General features: G+C 45.1%; 1 protein-coding gene across 4 annotated transcripts in view; it reads left to right on the top strand.

The window, feature by feature from the left end:
- The window catches only part of IFNAR2 (interferon alpha and beta receptor subunit 2), a 30,325-nt gene extending 9,667 nt beyond the window's left edge, over positions 1–20,658 (top strand). For 3 of the 4 annotated variants that reach the window (XM_049629282.1, XM_049629284.1, XM_049629283.1), the window contains 6 exons: positions 1,689–1,812; positions 3,631–3,803; positions 6,478–6,638; positions 10,879–11,047; positions 15,100–15,230; positions 18,853–20,658. In XM_049629282.1, the coding sequence (XP_049485239.1) occupies positions 1,689–1,812; positions 3,631–3,803; positions 6,478–6,638; positions 10,879–11,047; positions 15,100–15,230; positions 18,853–19,557 (1,463 nt within the window). In that variant the 3' untranslated portion in view covers positions 19,558–20,658. Of the gene's footprint in view, positions 1–1,688; positions 2,107–3,630; positions 3,804–6,477; positions 6,639–10,878; positions 11,048–15,099; positions 15,231–18,852 lie in introns of those variants that run through there. The other variant, XM_049629285.1, reaches the window with a different exon arrangement.
- Positions 20,659–21,925: the final 1,267 nt, after the last annotated feature.

Below are 21,925 nucleotides of genomic sequence, written 5' to 3'. Positions count from 1 at the left end.
CATTTTCTCATTTGTCTCTCAAAACTCTTATAAGAAATTAACACCAGAGATCATTTTATTTATTTTTTTTAATGTTTGTTTATTTACGTTCAGTGGAAGAGAGAGTGCCTGTGAGCAGGGGAGGGGCAGAAAGAGAGGAAGAGAAAGAGAATCCCAAGCAGACTCCACCTTGTCAGCACAGAACCCCACTCAGGGCTCAAACCCACGAACCGCGAGATCACCACCCAGGGGACCGTGACCTGCAAGGTCAACCTGAGCCGACATCAAGAGTCAGACCGGTAACCGACTGAGCCACCCACGTGCCCCACACCAGAGATCATTTTAAGACTCCTTAAAAGAATTTTCAGGGGTGCCTGGCTGGCTCAGTCAGCAGAGCATGTGACTCTAGATCTCAGGGTTGTGAGTTCGAGCTCCATGTTGGGTGTATAGATTACTTAAGAATACAATCTTTAATAAAATCTTTAAAAACATTTTTAAAGGAATTTTCAACTTAAAACCCCTTCATCGAAGATTGAGGAGACAGACTATGCCAAACAAAAAACAACCCGGACATAATTTCCCTTTAATTTGCATTCTTACACCTGTTATCTGGTGCCAGGTAAAGGAAAATAATTTTTTTGAACTAAACACCTTGCCTACATATATAAATCCGCCCCCATAATCTCACTGTGCATTAACTATATATCCAACCTTGTGATGAGCACAGAGGACGAAGAGTTCGAAGTCAAGAAGCAAAGGCCCTAGGTCCTAACTACTAGAAGCTTCAAGAATCATAAAAAGTGAATTTGGAAAAAAAAAAAAAGACTTGCATTTAAACAGGATTTGACAACTATAGCTTTATTTTTTTTTTAATGTTTTTATTTATTTTTGAGAGAGAGAGAGAGAGCAAGCGGGAGTGGGGGCGGGAGAGAGGGGGAGGGGGACAGAGGATCCAAAGCAGGTACTGACAGCAGAGAGCCCAATATGGGGCTCGAATTCACACACTGTGAGATCTTGACCTGAGCCAAAGTTGGACACTTAACCCGACTGAGCCACCCAGGTGCCCGACAGGTATAGCTTCAGAGTCTCATTTACCGCTGCCTCTTCCCAGCTGCATAATATTGTATAACCCAACTCTCAGCCTTACGGTTTGTAGGATGAGTCTCTTAACAGCACCCACTTCAGCATTGCTGCCCAGATTCAATGCCTGGAAAGGGCCAGTCTAGGCATACATTTATCTGTCCCTTCCTTCCATGACTGGGGGACAAGTGCAGTGGGAGATTCAGTGGAGGGAAGGCAGGCAGAGGGCTGAGTGAGCTGCTTAGGGGACTGCAGAAAGAGGTGGAGTGGAGTTGAGAGAATGAGGTGGCCCGGGACAGGATAACATAGATCATTTTGATTCAGCGGGCCACTGAGAGTCCATGATAATTAAGCGTGAGCCGAAATTCTGCTTGCACAGTGCCGAGTTCCTGCATCCTAAGCTTGCCTGCCCTAACAATGCGTTGTTCATCAATTAGTTATATGACTTTATTTTTCATGTCCACCAGAACCATTTCCTTCCTGTGGTTCCAAGGCCCCTGGGCTTCTGTGCTGGGAGTGTGGGCTCCAAATCCCAAGGAACAGATGGGATAGGAGCCAAGCTATACCTTGAGTTCCAGATTCACCGTTTCTTTTTCTTTTTCTTTTTTTTTTTCTCCTGTTTCCTTTAGATTTGTCAGACGAATCTTGCACTTTAAAGGTGACATTTCGCAGCTTCCGGCTTATCTTGTCATGGGAATTAAAAAACCATTCGATTGCACCAACTCACTATACATTATGGTACACAGTCATGAGGTTGGTTTGACGCTTAATTTTTTTCTTGCTAAAGGTCTTATCTTTCTACTAATTGGGGAGTGGGGAAGAGTCGTCATCTTGTGATAAAGCCTCTCTCTCCTCCTCTCTCTGGTTTGTATTCAGAGCTTTAAAAGTCCAAAGACAAGACACAAGTCCATTTTTAATTAAGCTGAATACTGTCATATTCCAAAACCACTTCTAACAAAACTTGTATTTATAACCATTTCTACAGGTCAAAGCCTCAGACGCAAAATAATTACGGCGTATGGTTTTTATAATTATTTCTCTGACTCAGTAAGTCTGAATGTTTAAAAGCACTGTTTTCTGAGGACAGGAGTCCAAAGATCTGGTGACCATATCAATGTGGTGTTCACTTTTCTTTACTCAGTGGTGGGGGGCGGGGCGGGCGGGCGGTGGCACATCAGAGAGCTGCCTGGCCCAGACCAGGTCCACGGTCTGGCTTAATCACTAATCAGCCGTGACCTTCAGGCACAGAGCTCGGCTTCTCTGAGCTCAGTATCCTACTTATAGGTTGCTGCAGAGATTAATGACATAATGGAGGGAGCCTTCTATGGCTCTCTTTTTCCGACGTCTGACATCACCCTTATAAGTTGTCACTTTGATCTAGTAGCTGCGTTCTTTTGTTTGCTGTTTATCTGGCTAACAGCTGTTACTACCACTGACTGGCCCATGGAAGGCCTCTTGTGAGTTTCTCTGGTGCCTGCCAAAGTCTTAGTTTCTCTCTGCGTTAGGTGGTCACGTGTATCACCTACTTACCCTTCTGAGGCTCGAGAAATCAGACATCTGTGTTGTCCCTATAGAACAGGCTGATTTAGGCCTGGACCATGTGATCTTCAGCTGGAGAGAGAATGTGTCTCAGGGAAGACACTCCTGATGGTCTTATAGGGGCAGAGAGATCTGGGACTTCTGTCATGAAAGTGTAACGTTTGCTCATTTATTCACCCAGCAAATATTTACTGAGCACCGACTACATTGCGAGGGGACCAACCATGAACCAAAGCCCTTGGTCTCCTGGAGCCTAGAGCAGACATTCGGAAAATAGACAGAAATACCAAAAAAACAAATAAAGATATAATGTGGTAGGTGATGGTAAAGGAATGCAGGAACATGAAGGCAAACGAGAGAGGGGGTGGACATGATGGGGTAAGGTGTTCCTTTTTTTTTTTTTTTTTAAGCTTATTTATTTATTTTGAGAGAACGAGTGGCACAAGCAGGGGGAAAAACAGAGAGAGAGAGAGAGAGAGAATCCCAAGCAGTCTCTGTGCTGTCAGTGCAGAGCCTGATGCGGGGCTTGAACTCATGAACTGTGAGATCATTACCTGAGCTGAAACTAAGAGTCAGATACTCAACTGACTGAGCCACCCAGGCGCCCCTAGGTGTTCCATTTTATTTTATATATATATATATTTTTTATTTTAATTTTTTTAATGTTTATCTTTGAGAGAGAGGGAGAGGGAGAAAGACAGAGTACAAGCAGGGGAGGGGCAGAGGGAGAGGAAGACACAGAGTCTGAAGCAGGCTCCAGGCTCTGAGCTGTCAGCACAGAGCCTGACGCAGGGCTCGAACCCATGATCCGTGAGATCATGACCTGAGGGGAAGGCGGACGCTTAACTGACTGAACTACCCAGGCATCTTCCAAGGTGTTGCATTTTAAATAAGGTGGTTAGGACAGGCCACCTGATACGGTGATGCTTGAGCAGAGACGTAAAGAAATGAGGAAGTGAGGCATGCAGTTAACGGAATCTCCGTCACATAAATACTAAAGTTTGCCTTTTCTCATGTCTTTTCCTTTCAAAGTAAACCAGACGATATGAAGATCGTGGAGCACTGTTCAAATATCACAGCATCATTTTGCGACCTAACCGATGTGTGGGAAGTCCTGCCAGAGACATACATCCCCAGAGTTGATGGATTCAGAGGAAACACAATGCTGGTCAGCTGTATCAGCGATTTCTTCCTGGCAACACACGGTGAGTTCATCTCTGCTTATCATTTTCATCATCATCATCAAGATCATCATTATTTGCTTTCCCGTGACATAGGTCTGCAGAGGTGTCTCAAACTCAGGGCTATGTTTACCAGCTGGCCTTGCGCCTTCGCGGCCCTGGACCTGTGAAGTGTTTGCTTCTCGGAGCCTTGGTTTTCTTATCCAAAAAGTGGGACGATAATCTGTCCTTTGCCAGCGATTCCTCACTGCCTGTCTAAGGCAGGCGTTCCGGCAGCAATGGTTGGTTTGTTCCGGTTCATTTCCTGTCACAACCTGACAGGAAGTAGGCCGGGAGGTCCAGAAGGCCTGTATCTGAGCTGTCCCAACTCTTTGGGCCAATGTTTTCCTTAATACGGTACCCCCTCCCCCAGATCATAACCCAATAGTTCTTATCTATGTTAGTTCCCAAGACACATGTGCACTCGGGGCACTTGGAGACCGGAGCCCGAGAGTGGGTCTGCCTATCTTTCTTTCCCAATGACTGGAGGCAGCTCCCTGTGGCACTTGTGTTAAACAGCTCCAGGGTGGCTGCTGGTGGCCCTCGGCCAGACTCCAGCTCTTCTTCGATGTCCTCATTTGCAACCTGTTTCCAAGAGAAAGATTTGGTTTCAGCTCCCTGTTAAAGGCTGTGTGGATGTGCGTTCACACATACGTGCTTAGCAAAGTGACAATAACCGAATCCCACTGTCGCAGACAACTCAGGTGCTGACGAGATTCCCTGGATTTGTGTGTGTGTGTGTTTACGTGTGCGTCCAGAAAAAAAAGAAAGAAAAGCACAACTTATAGATTGTGGCGCTCAGACGATTACAGAAAGTATATTAAAGTAAGGATGAGACGTCATTTGTCAAGACTCAAAATGGTAAACGTCAAACACATGTAAATACCCAGGCTTAGGGGAAATGCGGAGAGTGTACTTTGAATATCTGAAAATCTGCAGCAGGATGTATTCAAATCTTGCCGTGTCCCTGCTCTCATCCAGAGTTCCTCTTTAATGGTTTGTCCTACAGAAATAAGTGTGGACAAATGTAATGATTTAGCTCTAAGAATGCTCATTGACACAGTGGATCTATTCAGAAAATGTAGAGACAATCTAAATATTCAAAGCAACAGATCGGGGCACCTGGGTGGCTCAGTCGGTTGAGCGGCCGACTTGGGCTCAGGTCATGATCTCGCAGTCCGTGGGTTCAAGCCCCGTGTCGGGCTCTGTGCTGACAGCTCAGAGCCTGGAGCCTGCTTCAGATTCTGTGTCTCCCTCTCTCTGACCCTCCCCCGTTCATGCTCTGTCTCTCTCTGTCTCAAAAATCAATAAACGTTAGGGGCGCCTGGGTGGCGCAGTCGGTTAAGCGTCCGACTTCAGCCAGGTCACGATCTCGCGGTCTGTGAGTTCGAGCCCCGAGTCAGGCTCTGGGCTGATGGCTCGGAGCCTGGAGCCTGCTTCCGATTCTGTGTCTCCCTCTCTCTCTGCCCCTCCCCCGTTCATGCTCTGTCTCTCTCTGTCCCAAAAATAATAAATAAAAAACGTTGAAAAAAAAAATTTTTTTTAAATAAAAAAATTAAAAAAAAATCAATAAATGTTAAAAAAAAATTAATCAAAGCAACAGATCAGTTAAATTATAGTGCAGCCAGATGCTTAGTGGAATAGAGTCACCCCTAAAAAGTTAACGATGAAGATCCAGGGTCAGCCAACTTTCTGTAAAGGCCAGAAAAGAAATACTTTAGACTTAATGGGCCACATATCATACACCATATCAGCTGTCCTTCTTCAGTTGTTTTACAACCCTTTTATTATTTTGTAAGTTTATTTATTTATTTATTTATTTATTTTGAGAGAGAGAGAGAGAGAGCAAGCAGCTGATAGGAAGAGAGAAAGGGGGAGAGAGAGAATCCCCAGTAGGCTCCACGCCGTCAGCATGGAGCCCAGTGCTGGGGCTCCCAAACTCATGGCTCGTGAGATCATGACCTGAGCCAAAATCAAGAGTTAGGCTTAACCAACGAAGCCACCCAGGCGCCCCACAACCCTTTAAAATATAAAAACCATTCTGAACTGGCAGGCTGTGCAAAACTCCAGCCCACAGGCCCATTTTCCACCCCTTGATGTAGACAAATATGCATGGATATGTTTGTGAATTGAGTTAAGTGAAATATATACCATGCAAAGCTATAGGTAAGAATGATTTAATTTTAGATGAGATTGTGTGTGTGTGTGTGTGTGTGTGTATGCACTAGTTCAGTTTATATACGTGTGTGTATATATTTATGCTGATATGATATAGACAAAACACGATTAACCACATTCAGGGACACTTGCCTACTGTATTTTCTGATATTTCTGCAATGGTTGGGTATCATTGTTACTGTGATATGATAAGAAGTCATTTTGTTTAGAATACAGGCTGAAAATTCCGAAAGGCCTGACTTCCATCCTGGAACCTCCGTTTCTTGTGGTAATAGTAAGGAAATCACATTGCTTTTAGTCTCAGTTTTTCACCAATAAAAAAAAAAAAAAAAAATACAACCCATGCCTCACCTAAGACCGTAGGTTAGAGAGAAGATGGTTGTCAAGAGGTCAGGTTGTATTACAGCCACGGGAGCGTTGCTGCGATGCAGTCATTGGCTGACATCATTGGGGTTTGTTTCTGGTTTCGTTTCCTCCACAGTGTCTTTGGAACCACCGGACTTTGATATTGTTGGCTCTACCAACCACATCAACGTAATAGTGAAATTTCCACCAGTCATTCCCAAGATACTGAATGGCGAGATCTTACAGTATTACTTACCGCTCGTCATCGAAGAACAGTCAGGGAAGATTGTTAAGAAGGTGAGTGGCTGAAACAGTTCTGAGCTGGCAGTGAATATATTTGACCGTCTTCTTAAAAAAAAACAAAACAAGGAAAAAGACATCTGTAATGATTTGAGCAATTGAGCCTCAAGGGTCTGAATCCGCGGGGTCTGACTTTAAGCAAAGAAGTCTCTATAGTTCATTCATTGTGGAAATACGTTGACTTAGCCTAGCAGCGTGGTCTTCTTTCAAAGAAGAGGCCACATGCGCAACATCGAGGGGCACACAGGGAAGGAATGTGGTGTGGACAAAGAGAACAGGCTAATTTCAGCACACTAGGGCGAAATTCCAGGGTGCTGGGATGAGTGGAAGTGGGCCCTCCCGGAACAGCAGCTGACATGTGCATAGCCCTTTGCCGATTAGAAACCCTTGCAAGTACCAGCCCACAAGTCACCAGGGGCAGGGGCGTGTCAGGCAGAGGGCACAGGAAGCAGAGGTCCTGAGGCTGGAGTGGACCCAGTAGATTGGAGAATCAGGGCAGGGAGCTGGAATGGAGTAACTGGGACAGGAGACTAGAAGGAGGTGAGATCAGGGAACCAGTGGGGCCCGATCTTGTTGGGCTTTGTGGGTCTGAGGCTTTGAAGTATCATGAAGCTGCTGGAGGTCCGGAGGCTTCAACAGGGCATCCTGGCTGGTGTATTGAGAATATACCACAGGAGCCAAAGGTGGAGGTTGGGAGACCAGTTAAGAGGCTGTGGAGATGGTAATTGCTTAGTAGGAAATGGCAAATTACAATTTTCGCTGTAATATCTACCTGGATATAATCAACGCCCTAATCAAAACAAAATGAAAATAACAGAGGGGAAAATCAGCTTATGTAGCTCGGAGACTGTACGAAGCTTCTTTAAATATCATAAACCAGTCACATCTCATTGATATTCAACCCGTGAGCTACTAACGCCCCAAGAAAAGTAATCATTAGATTAAATTAGACCAAGAAAAAAAGAAGAGACTACTGGTGTAATCCAGGTGACAGACGGTGGTGGCTTGGACCACTTGGCAGTAATGAGAAGTGGTTAAATTCTGCATATATCTTGCAAGTGGAGGTGACAGTATTTTTGGATGGGTTGGATGTGCCGTGGGGTGAAGAAAGAGACCAGAGCGTCTGGATGGCTGGAGTTTCCATTAATTAAAAATGGGGAAGATTACAGGGGCACCTGGGTGTCTCGGTTGAGCGTCCACCTTCGACTCCCTCTCCCCCTGCTCCTCCCCCATTCACACACTCTCACTCTTTCTTTCTCTCTCTCTCTTTCTCTCGGTCTCAAAAATAAATTAAAAAAAATTTTAAATGGGGAAGATTATGGATGGAGGAGGTGGATAATTGGGTATCAGTAGCTTGGATCTGGATATATTAAGTTTGAGGTGCCAATAAGGCATCCAGGAGGATATAGTGAGCAGGAGTTGGATGCTCTGAGTCTGGAGTTCAGGGGAGAGCTCCTCGCTGGAGAGACGTCCTGGGGAGTCGTTGGCTTCTTGGTGCGTATTGATACCTTGAGACAAGGTGAGATCACCCGGAAGTGGATATGCAGAGAGGAAAGAGGACGTCCAAAGTCAGAGCCCCAGAAGCCCAAAATAGAGAGATCTGGCAAATGAGGAACCAGCAAAAGAGGCTACAGGGGTGCCTGGCTGGCTCAGTCAGTACAGTGTGCAACTCTTGATCTAGGGGTTGTTGTGAGTTCAAGCCCCACGTTGGGTGTGGAGGTTACTTAAAAATAAAACCTTAAAAAAGAGAGAGAGAGACTGGGAAGGAGCAACCAGCATGGTCGGAGAACAACTAGGTGAAAATGATGTCCTGGTAGCTGAGAGAAGAAAGTTCCAGAAGGAGAAAGTGATCTACTGAATCAAATGCTATAAATGGGACACGTTAGATGAGGCCTATGGATTGGGTATTGGATTTAGCAACATGGAAGTCCTGGTGACCTTGATAAGAGTGATCTCAGTGGAGTGATGGGGTGAGCACCTGGTAAGAATGGATTCCAGAAAGAGAAGGAAGAGAGAAATTAGAGACAGTGAGGAGAACTAATTCTTCTAAGGAGTTTTTCTGTAAAGAGGAGAGATACTCTGTGGTAGCTATAGGGGAAGCTGGGGTCAAGAGAGAGGGATTTTATTTTATTTTATTTTATTTTATTTTATTTTATTTTATTTTTAAGTTTATTTATTTTGAGAGAGAGAGAGAGAGAGAGAGAGGGAATGAGGGAGGGGCAGAGAGCAGGGGAAAGGGAGAATCCCAAGCAGGCTCTGCACTATCAGCACACAAAGTCTGAGTCGGGGCTGGAACATGAACCATGAGATCATGGCCCAAACCAAAAAAATCAAGAGTCAGACACTTCACCAACTGAGTCACCCAGGTGCCCCATAAGAGGGACATTTTAAGATGGAAGAACTTATGGGGTGCCTGGGTGATTCAACTCTTGATTTCAGCTCAGATCATGATCTCACAGTTGTGAGTTCGAACCCCGTATCGGGCCGCATGCTGGGTGTGGAGCCTGCTTAAGATCCTCTCTCTCTCTTTCTCTCTCTCTCTCAAAATAAAATAAAGAAAAAGAAAATGGAAGAAGTTACAGCATGTTCATATGCAGATGGGATGTTCCAAAGGGATTGCTGGACCATGTGCTTGAGGAAGTGAGGAGGGATGGAATCTCATAAGCACAAGAAGGGATTGACCTTAGTGCAGAGCAGGGACTGTGCATCCAAGGCGAGTGCGGGGGCGGGGGGCAAAATACTCAGGCGAGCTTCTGTTTGCCTGGTGAAACAGGAAGTAAGTATGGCAGACTTCATCAAGATCACACAATGGCAACACCAGGTGTGAAACCCAGATAGTCTGATTCTCAGCTACTTTTGGCTATTTCTCTTGGAGGCAAGAGCCCTCCCTCCGTGACACTGTTTCTACTTCTGCCCTCTTTTTCTTCTTCACTGCTTATTGGCACTGCTTGAGAGTTTAATTTGTTAGAGCTTTCTTTCTCTTTATTTCTTTCCTTCTTTCTTTCTTTCTTTCTTTCTTTCTTTCTTTCTTTCAATTCTTCCTCCTTCCAAATAGAAATTTGCAGAAAAACATTATTACAGAAGGCCGTATATGAACTGCTGGAAAATCCTGATTCGTAGAACTGTTAGTATTTTGAAAACCATAAAACTTCACACACAAGTTTTTCTTTTTTTTTAATTTTTTTTTTAATCTTTATTTATTTTGAGAGAGAGACAGAGCGTGAGCAGGGGAAGAGCTGAGGGGAGGGAGACACAGAATCCGAAGCAGGGCTCCAGGCCCTGAGCTGTCAGCACGGAGCCTGATGCGGGGCTCGAACTCACAAACTGCGAGATCGTGACCTGAGCCGAAGTCGGACGCTCAACCGACTGAGCCACCCAGGTGCCCCGAAGTTGTTTTTCTTGAAAGAAACTTCGTATCATCTCTCTAATTCCAAAATGGAACAGAACTACCTAGGAACAGAAGGGGCAAGGTGTCTAAAGGGAGAAGATGAGGAATTAGACATCAGCCACAGTTCTGCCACAGCCATGCTGTGTGGCCTTGGAAAGTTACTTAACCACTCTGAGTGGTAGTTTCCTCATCTGGAGAATGGAGATCATTGCAACTCTGTGGACTGTTTTCATAATCACATTCGTTAATATGTATGAAGGCACTTCCTGAAGAGTAGACACATATCATTAATGAAAAAAGATAATCTCACTTTTTTATGTTCTTAGTTTTGCAAGATTATCTTAATGCATGACAAAATAATCTTGTAAAAATGACATCATGGAAACATTTTTTTCTTTTTTTTTTCTTTTTTTCATTTTATTTGCCTGAGAGAGAGAGCACAAGTGGGAGAGAGGGGCAGAGGGAGAGAGAGAGAGAGAGAGAGAGAGAGAGAGAGAGAGAGAGAGAATCTCCAGGAGACCATGCTCAGTGTGGATCTCTCAACCCTTTAACCAACTGAGCCACCCAGGTGCCCAAACATCATGGAAACTTTTATTCCTCATTGAAACTTTTTCTACTCGTTATAGAGTGCAGTTGCTAGACTAGATTTCATGGTTTAAAAATGTGCATCTAGTTTTGTGCTAAACTGCTGGCCCCAAATGACTTAAAAATACTTTTTCTTTTCAAGCCTGAGATCTTTCTATCCCCATTTAAGATCTGAGGACAAATCCCCAAGGAGGCTTGAAGGGCCTGCCTGCAAATGAAATTCTCACTCAAAGCCTTCCTGATTTTTTTGCTTCTTTTTTACAGCATCACCCCAAGCTAAATGGAAACATCATTGGAAATGTCACTTATGTCATCGACAAGCTGATTCCAAACACAAACTACTGTGTATCTGTCTATTTTAAGTCTAAAGATATGGGAGCAATAAATAGATCTCCAGTCAAATGTACCTTCCTTCAACCTGGACAGGAAACAGGTATAAGTGTTTGAAAATTCATGTTCTGCTTTCACTCCGAGGGAAAACCTGGTTAATGAAAAGAATCTGAAAGTTGTGGAGCCCTGAAGGTATTCCTTCCACGAAAAGCCCATCACAGAGATGCTTTCTGTTGGTCAGTCTCTACTATGCGGTGAAGTCACTTTTAAGTTGCCATAGCAGAGGGACAATCAGGTGTCTGTCTTTATAAAGTCAGATCCTCTGAAGTGGCAACGCTTCTAGTTTAGCTCAGGGAGTCGGGATCGAATTCAGTTCTGGGTGCCCTTGGGTTGGCCATTATTCAAGCTAGCTGCTGGAGGAGGCAGGGTTACCGGGACCAATTGCACGCACAGGTATCAGAGGGTCAAATTATGGAGGTGGGGTGTGGCCCACGGATGTGGCCAGCTTGCAGGAAAGTTCGCTATAGCTTGTAGATGGAAGGGAACCTCACCAGTGCGTATGACCTAGTCCCTCACGAAGACTAAAAAGTCCTTCTGTTGCGAAGGCATCAGAACGGGAAACAGCCTAGTCCCCGAACCTTCCTCTGAGTGGAGAAATCTGCAGTGAGAACAGTCAGGCTTAGGGACGTTCGTTGCTGATTATTTGCTTGGGAAGTGACGAGGCCCCTAAGTGTTTTGCCAAAAGTGAAAATCTCCACCAAAGAAGCCTTTCTGAATTTCCCAACCCCGACGAGAGTTTCTTTAATGGTCTGACTTACCAGAGTACAGACAGACAAGATCAGGTGGGACAGAAGAAAGCAACCGCAATGGTGTGGCTTCCTTGGGGATTCAGTGGACACAGGCCTGGCGCCTAGTGCTTGGAGATGCTCAGTGTGATTTGACTCTCCCGTGTTCCGCAGGGTCCAACGACGCCCGGAGCGATTTTAAAGGAAAAAGTAGCTCCTTTCAAGTATCTTTAAAGGAAAAAGGCATTAGCTTGAATCATTAGTGTAGGGTCGGTCAAATATGGGCAACCTGAACTTGCCTATAAATTCCTTATGCCTGTAGCTCTTAGGAAAATGGGAACCCCAAACAAATCTACATACGTATGCCCTAATACCAATTCTCCAACACCAGCCGGGTGTCCAGTGATTTGATTCCTTTCTGACGCTCTCTGGAGTTAGCAGGCCCCACAGGTTAAGGGGCTCAGACTCAAGACTGCCCCCTCTTCGGGTACCAGCTGCAAGTCTGGCCGTCCAAACTTCTGTGCACTCTAACTACAAATTCAGAGGGTCCCACACTCCCCCTGCAGATTAATAACTCACCAGGACTCATGGGACTCGGGAAGCACTATACTTAGGATTACTTTTTTTTTTTTTAATGTTTATTTATTTTTGAGAGAGAGAGAAAGACAGAGCGTGAGCAAGGGAGGGGCAGAGAGAGAGGGAGAATCCCAAGCAGGCTCCACACTAACAGCAGACAGCCCAAGGTGGGGCTTGAAATCACGAGCCATGAGATCATGGCCTGAGCCAGTCTGACACTTAACTGGCTGAGCCACCCAGGTGCCCCAGGATTACTGTTTTATCATAAGAATACAGTGAACGGCCAGATGCAGAGGCACAGAGTCTGGAAGGGTCCCGAGTGCAGGAGCTTCTGTCCCCATGGAGTCAGGGTGCACCACCCTCCCAATACGTCCGTGTGTTCCCTGACCCCGAATCTCCCCAAGCCTTGCTGTCCAAGAGTTTATACTGGGTTTTATTACACAGGCATGAATCATGAAATCGTCATCCACTAGTGATTGAACTCCCATCCCCAGCCCTCCCCCCTCCCCAACAGTCAGAGGCCAGCCGTTCCTACTCTCTAAACACCAGGTTGGTTTTTCTGGTGACCATCCCCCTTCCTGGAGCTATCCAACACCCTCCCTTGGTTCATTAGCATAAACTCAGGTATGGTCCCCCAAAGACACTCCTGTCGCTCAGGAAATTCCAAGGGTTTTTAATGGTCTGCGCCAAGAACCAGGGGCAAAGACCAGATTTTTATTATTATTATTTTATTTTTCTTACTGTTGTTACTATATTTATATTGTTATTATTATTATTAGACAACGATCTTACAAACAAACGAAACTGCAAAGCCAGCTGAGTAGAGAACTATTTTCTCGTCTCCTCATGGAATACTTCTGTACTTCCTCCGGTGAGGGGCTTTTCCCCTATACCAAGCAATTCTCCCACACCAGCTCGGGGTCCTGCAATTTAACTCAAGTCTGGCACTGTCTACCTGGTGTTCGGGGCTCAGTCCCACAAGACTGTCTCCACCACCACTTCACATGCAGGGCAAAGTTGTCAGGGGTCTCAGAGCTCTATGCCCTGCAGGAACCGGGGACAAAGACCAAATAAGTAAATATTTTTTATCGTAAATCACAACAGCAGCAATGAAAACTCAGATTAGTAACGTGACGTGACAGACGATGGTTGGCTAACACTCAGCCCCCACTTGGAAGATGAATGTAAGACTGACCAAAGGCACACGTTCCCTGGAGGCTGACATGCGCTGTGATTACTCAGTTTTTGCCCTGCCTTTTCTGTTTCCCCTGCTAAGAAAGAGTCATGCAATAGCACGGCGTCGTGTCATTTCATCTTTACGTGGTGTGAACACATCATTTGCATATGAAGTCAGCCTCCCTTCTTGTATCATTGCCCCAGACAGTGAAAGGACAGGTACCCCTCACTATCCAAATATTTGATGTCTCAATTCTTATTGTCTGAAACTCAGGGACCAAGCAGGTTCACATAATGTGGACTCCCCACTGTCCAGATTTGCCATCTGAACTACCTTCAACTGGCCCAACTTGGGAACCAGACAGGTTAGGATGGCGGGGGGGGGGGGGGGGGGGGGGGGGGGCGGCGGGGCTTGAAAGACAACCTGGGACCAGCGTTAACTTCCTCAGACTCAGTGGTGAATACCACGAGCTTAGGGCATCACTCGTATGGGGGGAGTTTAGCCCAGAGATTGAGAGAAATGTCTCCCCTTTGGTCAAGTCCCAAATTAACCGGTTGGTTCTTTTGCTAAGGCCCTGAGGGAAAGCTGTGCCCGTCCATTTGACAAGTATTTATTGGGGCCCCACTGTCTGCTGGATTCTCTTGTAGATGCTGGGGAAACAGCAGTGAACAAAACAAATAAAAATAACACTTCCTGACCACGTGAAACTTACATTGCAATAGAGAGACAGAAAAACAAAATTTAAAAAGCTACTTGCCGTCAGAAGGTTGCAATTCTCCAAAAGGAATTTTGACAAGAAGCTTGAGGGGCACTCAGTAGGACAAAGTGGTCTCTGTAGAGCCCTGGTGTGGCCAAAGTCCAGCCTCAGAATAACCCAGCTGTTTTCCTCAGACAAACTCCCCTCCTCCACTTCTTTCTGCCCGTCATGTCTACTGTTCAATCACAAACTTTCGAGTCCATTTTGAAGAGCTAATTAGCTTTATTGAACGATTTGTGCGTTGAGCAGCGTCCCATCTGTATAAAGGAGCTCCAGAGGGCTGCAGAAAGAGAAATGTTTTTAAAGGCCGAACGCGGAAGTCAGACCAAAAATAGGATTATTTTCAGGTGAGGTCACCTCCCTTTGAGGGACAAAAGGATCTTATTATATTAGGTGGATTACCTCATGGTGCTGAGTTGGAAATTCCAGAATGACCAGTGAAGATTACAGTTTGGTGATGTGGGCCAGGCATAAAATGACTCCTTTTTGGGCCTTGAGTTTTCTTTTTAACCGTGTTAACAGGTGGCTATTGAGCCTTTGAGATATGGCCAGTATGAATGAGAAACAGGTTTTTTTTTTTATTTTGATGATTTAAATTTAAGTAGTCACATATGGCTGATAGCTACTGTATTGCATGGGGCAGTCATAAAACATCATTATAAACTGGAAGAAATTTCACTTTTAAAAATAAATCTGCCATTTTCATCATTTAAGAATATGTATGCTCAGATTACTTTCACTCTTTTGTCTGTAACAATAGTTTTTCCCAAGTTTGTTGTTCTTTGATATCTTATTCCACTCATCTGTGATAATTTATTGAATTTATTTTGAAATAAAGTCATTTCATTTTTCATCAACAGAGTCATCAGAATCCGCCAAAATAGGAGGAATAATTGTTATGTTTTTAATAGCAGCTGTCTTCATAAGCACCATATTAATACTGAAACGGGTTGGTTATATATGCTTAAGAAATGATTTCCCCAAAGTTTTGGTATGTAGTCTTTTTTTTTTAATTTCTATCTTTATTTTATAACTTAAGAATTTTTATTATATTCTTAACTATTTTCACAGAAGGAAAAAAAACGTTTTCTAAAAACACTAAGATGCATTATCACTCTGGGTGACTTTTCCATCCCTATAAATATATATTTACATTTGATGCTTTCTGTTTATACTTGGCCCACGTGTTACTTTTAATGGTCACATAGTATCCCATTGTTATTAATGTCTTATTTTTCCCTTAATCATTTGCCCGCTGTAGGCCATCCGAATTGACTTTTTTCCTTTCTTTTCCTTCCTTTTTATTCTTCGGACTTTATGAATAATGCAGTATGTTTCATTAACATTTTATAAAGATTATCTTTCAATTTGGATTACTTCAGTGGAACATATACACAAGGTGGATTTATCTTTTTTTTTTTAATTTTTTTTAACGTTTATTTATTATTGAGAGACAGAAAGAGATAGAGCATGAGCATGGGGGGGGGGGGGGGGGCGCGGGAGCAGAGAGAGGAGGAGACACAGAATCTGAAGGAGGCTCCAGGCTCTGAGCTGTTAGCACAGAGCCCGACGTGGGGCTCGAACTCACAAACCCAGCGATATCATGACCTGAGCCGAAGTCAGACGCTCAACAGACTGAGCCACCCAGGCACCCCTGGATTTATCTTATAAAAAGATAAAAGAATTAATTTGCCCCTCATTTGTCATTTTCTCCATCCCATTGCTGTCTTCCTATATTCATTTTATCAGTTTCCATTCAGAGATATCTTATTTTTCTCTAAACTCATTTCATCTTTTTCTTCTCATTTTTATAAACAACTGCACATTTAAATATTCCTCCCCAGTTGATAAAATTGAACTATTCTTTTTCTTTGTGTTTTTACTCCTTCGGGTTGGGTTTGGGGGCTGTTTAGGGGGTGGTGAGTGTGCTTGGGGAGATTTTAATTACAATGGGTGTTTGAACCCAGCCTGAATTTGGCCCCGCCTTAGACGCCTTAGACGCAGAGGACTCTGCGTTGGGTTTCATCCACACTGTGATCCCTGCCTTTCAAGTACGGACAGTTTTGATCCTTCAGTGTAAACGTATCTTTCAGTCTTTTATGTTAGCCGTCAGTTGCGGCCTTATCGCTGCCTTAATCCACCTCTTCCTGTCTGCCAAGTATTTATTCCTTTGGCCTTGAGGTCTTAGACAAATCCTACCCCGATATGTCTCACTGTAGCCTTGAGATATAAAGGTCCTTATTACCACACCTACTCCCTTCTAGATAAATTCTCTGCCTGACTTACCTAAAATGGTTACTGATCCCCCCCCCCCCCCCCGCCAGGTCTCCCTGGGGTTCCTCCCATCCCTAAGGCGTGTCCAAATTATACACCAATTATAAATACGCCTGTTATGGTGTTGACCCCAAGTACTGAGAGGACGTGTTGTTATTGTGTCTTTCTCATACTTCTTCATGAAAAATTGTTGCTCTGTGTTTAAGTAAAAACTCTAGGAATGGCAAAGCAGAACACTCTAGGCCTCGTGTATTTGTGTGTATATGTGTTTCATCGAGAACAGATGTTAAAGTTTTCTTTTTCTTTTTTTTTTTTTTTGGATTTAACAAATATTTACCGAGTGGCTACCATGTGTTTACACGTTCTAGGTGCTGGGGATATAGAAAAGAACAAAACAAACAAAAACTTCTGCCCTCCTAGATCTTAAAGTCTGAGGACTAAGGGTAGGGACTGTGACAATTTATAGATGATATAGCTGGCAAAGTAAAAAATTCACATGAATCCAGAGATAAATGATTAGGATTAATAAGTTTAGTGACGTTGGTACATACAAAATAGTCAATATAAAAAATGCTTGCGTTTTTATACACCAGCAATAATCAGAAAACAAACATGAAGCTGCTTTTCAACCTCCAAGAAATTAAGTAGGTACACAACTCGTAGTATAAAGCCCTGTGAATTTTCGCAAACTCAATGCACCCATGTAATTCATGCCTAAATCAAGAAAGAGAATATAATCAGCCTCTCCAGAAGTCTCTCTCCTGCCACCTTCGAGTAACTAACCCCCACCGAGGATAACCACTATCCTGATTACTAACAGCATAGATTAGTTTTATCTGGTTTTGAACTTGAAATCGTACAGTTAAGTGGAATCATATAGTTTATTTTAAATACCATTGCAATAGTAATAAAAAAATATTTTTAAAACATTAAAGAATAAATCTAACAGAGGATGTTACAGGTCGTTTGTGGAGAAAATGGCTTCTTGAGAGACATTAACAAAGATTTGGTCAAATAGGGAGCCCAGAAACAGACCCACACGTATGGAAACATGTTTAATGATATTGCCATGGGGACAGGATTGGCTGGGTCAATAAGTGTATCTATGTGGGAGAAAATGCAACTGGAACTTTACCTCACACCACACACAAATACCAGTTCCAGGTATATTAAAGGTTGTCCTATGAAAGGCACTGTAGGAGATTGTGTGTGACCTTGGGGTAAGGAAGATTCTCTCAGACGCAAAAAACAGACACCATAGAGGCTCGACATCGATACGTTTTCTTACGTTAAAACTAAGAATTTCTTGTCATCGAATGTCCTCACAAAGAGAGTAAAATGGTGAACCACGGGCTAGGGGAAAACACATGTGACATAAATAATCAGCAAACAATTAGCATCCAGGTGATGTGAAGCGCCCCTAGGAATCCTGTGGGAAAAAAGACGAACAACCCAGCAGAAAAACTGTCCCTACGCCTGGCTTGGGTAGAGTAGGGGAAGAGCAGGTTTGCCCAAGTGGGCAGCCCAAGTAGGCCTTAGGAAAATAGGAAGATGGTGCTGATGACGATTCCAGGTCTCTGAAAGGAGTCTCCTGACCACCTCCTCGTTCGCCCCACCTAGAGACAGACCCACCGACGGGGCAAGACTCAGCCTTGTTCTCCTGTGTTCTCCACAGCTCCCTGCTCGGCTGGTGTCCTGGTGGTGCTTTCTTCCGAGAGCTGGAATAGAATGAGCTCCGGTCTTGCCATTCCTCTAACCCTCCCAACTCTTTTAGGATCCCCTCTTCATCTTTAAGATCCTCCAGTCCAGGGGGCTGTGACCCGGATACAATGGGCTCCCCAGAGTCTCTCCTCACCCACGGTTCCCTGACACGCCCTAGGAGAATCTAAATGGACAGATTTAGATGGCAATCCAGAATCTAAGTGGCCGGAGTCCCCTGAGCAGCAGGAAGCGGTGAGGGGAGCCCCGCGGGAAGGAGTGGAGGCCAGAACATAGCCTCTGCCGCAGGCAGCCTCCGCCGCTCAGTGTTCGTGCCCCCTGGGCACGTTTCTTAACCTCTCTGCCTCATTTTTGTCATCTGTGAAATGGGGATAAGAATAGTAAGCCCGCTTCATGGCAGGGCCGTGAGGGTAAAACGAATGATGACACGAGTGAGGCACAGAGACCAGTGCCCGGCAGGTGGGAAACACCGTGTAACCGTTAGCTGTTGTTGTTCTTGCCGTTGGCCTCACTTCCTCATCCTCGTCACTGAACAGTTCATCTCACTGAGTTTTATTATGTCAAAAAATAAAGAGCAAACACTCAGAATTGATTCTCTCTCTCTCTCTCTCGTTTTTAAGAATTTTAATAACTTGTCATCCTGGGTCTTTCTTGAGAGGCCACCCTTGGAAACAGTGGCTTTCGTGGAGGTGATTCACGTTAACAGGAAGAAGAAAGTGTGGGATTACAATTACGACGATGAGAGCGACAGCAATGAGGAGGTGGCCCCTCCAGTAAGTGGAGGTGGTTATACTATGCACGGGCTAACGGGCAGGCTTCTGGGTCCGGCCTCCGCCTCCTCGGCCACCTTGGAAGATTGCATCCAGCCGGACGCTGAGGAACCGGATCAATCCGAACCTGAGGCTGACACCGAGCGCCTGATGACAGCGTGGCCCAGCCCCGAGCAGTCGGAATGCTGCAAGAGTGGGGCCTACAAGGAGAGAGGGAGGCTGCCACAGGACCCCGTCTCCGAGGATGATGACAGCTCCACCGAGGAGTCTGGGGACAAAATTACCTTCAATGTAAATTTAAACTCTGTGTTTGTGAGGATCCCCGATGACGACTCAGAAGTACCCCCGACGTCACCATCTTTTCTAGAAGAGACAGCCAACCTAGAGGATTCAGATGAAACGGAAATAAGCTTTCTGGCAGCCAGTGGGGAAGGGACACAGCCACCCTTCGCCAGCCCCTCTGCAGAGTGCCCGTGGCCTGAAGACGCTCTTTCTGACAAAAGTGACAGTTCCGAGTCAGATGCGGACATCAGAGATGGTTATATAATGAGATGATCCCAAGAATAGTTAATTAACAAGGACCGATGAGGTTCTCCCTCCGCGTACGGTCACCAGCCCCTCCGGGGCCTGCCAGCGATGTCGGAGGGAAGGTGCTGGAGACTGCAGTCTGCTGGGTGATTCCTGGTGACGTCATCTATGCAGATTCCCAGGACGGCCACAAGGGACCCTCCTATCCTGCAGTGTATTGTTTACATGTCCCAAGGGATGCACTTTGAAGGAAAGTGTCCTGTCCATTTCCTTCACCCTCCCGCATTTATAATGGTTCTGCATCCTGTCTCCCAGAGTAAGGAGCAGGGTCCCCTGCATCTTTCGTGGGTGGTCCAGGACCCTGCAAGTTAATGAAATTAGCCAGGGTGGGAGTGGAGAGTGAAAAGGAAGACACTCAGCAGGGCTCCTAGCAGGTACAGTCAGCAGTGGTGGGTCCAGCAGGCTTAAGGAAGGGGCCAGCAGGGAAGAAGCAGGAAGGGAAGGCCACCAGAAGGAAAGAAAGGGGACCCACAAAGAAACAGAAGCACGGGTTCCGAGTTGGAAGTCGGGAAAGTGGAGCCCAGTCTTGGGCTCCTCCCCGACGTCACATTCTGTCACCTACACTCAGAATTCAGCTCTCCTCAATTTGAATGAGGAGGACACATTCGCACACAGAAATAACTCTAGTGTCAGGCAGGTGACTACTAGGAAATATTTGCCTGAGGGAGAGGGATAGAATCTCAGTGCCAAATTTTAAGATTAAAAAAAAAAAAAAAAAGCGAGAGAACAAATGCAAAATCGTTTCAAGGTCTTCAGAGGAAATAAGGTATGAAAGAAAATTCCTGGAGGTCCTACTTAGCAATTTAAGAAGAGCTGTGTGTACTGATTCCAACTGTCCTATGTGTGACCACAGTTCCTGTGGAAGGAGGGGGGGGGGCAGGGGAAGAGAAGTTCTAGAACATCATGTAGCGAACAGTACAAGAACTAGGACTCCGAGGTCTGACGCTGCTATTTCACTGTGTGACCCCAGGTACTTTGCTGAGCCTCTCTGAGCCTCAGTTTCTTCATTTAGGAAATAAGGGGATTGGACTAGGTAATCTCCAAGATCCTGTGGTGCTAGGAGAAATAGTAGAAAATACACGAGAATTGGGGCACCTGGGGTGGCGCAGTCGGTTGGGCATCCGACTTCAGCTCAGGTCATGATCTCACAGTTTGTGAGTTCGAGCCCCGCGTCGGGCTCTGTGCTGACAGCTCAGAGCCTGCAGCCTGCTTCAGATTCTGTGTCTCCCTCTCTCTTCTCCCTCCCTGCCCCCCTTTCTCTCTCTCTCAAAAATAAACATTTTTTAAAAACTAGAAAATACGCAGGAATTGAAGACTCCGGTGAAGGTGCTGCAACCCTGAGAGGCCCCCAAGGTGAATGAATTGTGCGGGACCTCCTATCCCACTCCCCTCACCCCAAGAGCAGGCTTCTCAGATCTGCTAGGTCCATCCAAAAGGGGGAAAACAACAATTATGAGTCCTAGTTCAAGGACTTTGAAGAGAATATTTTTGTAACTGCTCAAAAGTAACTCAGAGGGGAGCCTGGTCAGTTAAGCATCCAACTCTTGATTTCGGTTCAGGTCATGATCTCATGTTTTAAGGGATAGAGCCTGGTGTCTGGTTCCATTGCCGGCCAGGGAGCCTCCTTAGGATTCTCTCTCTCTCCCCCTTCTCTCATGCGTGCTCTCTCTCTCTCTCTCTCTCTCTCTCTCCCCCTTTCTCAGAAACAAAAGTAATTCAAAGGAGAGGGATGTGAGAGGGGAAGGGGTTATTTAATAACCTAATGAAATCACCTAGGAAAGGAACTTTATGATGGAAAGTGTCCATTTCTCTGTCCTCTTAAAGCAACTATCATATTTTGAAAGATTTCCAGAGTGATCTTTTGGGATAAACTTTTTATGGCTGTGTTTATGTAGGTGTGTGTGCTTCAGTTTTGTATAATTGTCATAAGTTGGTGAAGGATAATAAATACTTTTTAATAAAACTGGGTAATGCCTTCGGAGTCATTTCTCATTAGAGGGGGTAAATACACAGATGATTTGTGGCTCTGCCGGCATCTCTAGGGTTGCACGGAAGTCCCTCTGTGTGCGGTGGCCTGTAGGGACCAAGGGAACATTCCTCGTCCCTTGCTGTGCTCATGGTGGGGCATTCTAGGGTCAGACGTCAAGCAGCGCCTTACATCACCACGTACTTTATACCCTGCTCTGAACTTTCCAACCTCACCACTGCCCAAGCCTTGAAAGAGGAAATTAAACGTTTCTCAGCAATCTCGTGAGAGAAACCAGTTTTTGCCCAATAAATAACTTGGGTCTCTGTCGTTTACCCCTAGGTGGGAGGGGGTGACGTAGACTCTTTC

This window comes from Panthera uncia, chromosome C2, assembly GCF_023721935.1.
Source record: "Panthera uncia isolate 11264 chromosome C2, Puncia_PCG_1.0, whole genome shotgun sequence".
NCBI lineage: Eukaryota > Metazoa > Chordata > Mammalia > Carnivora > Felidae > Panthera > Panthera uncia.
Note: the sequence above shows the minus strand (reverse complement) of the source record. Positions and strands in the feature narration are given on the sequence as shown.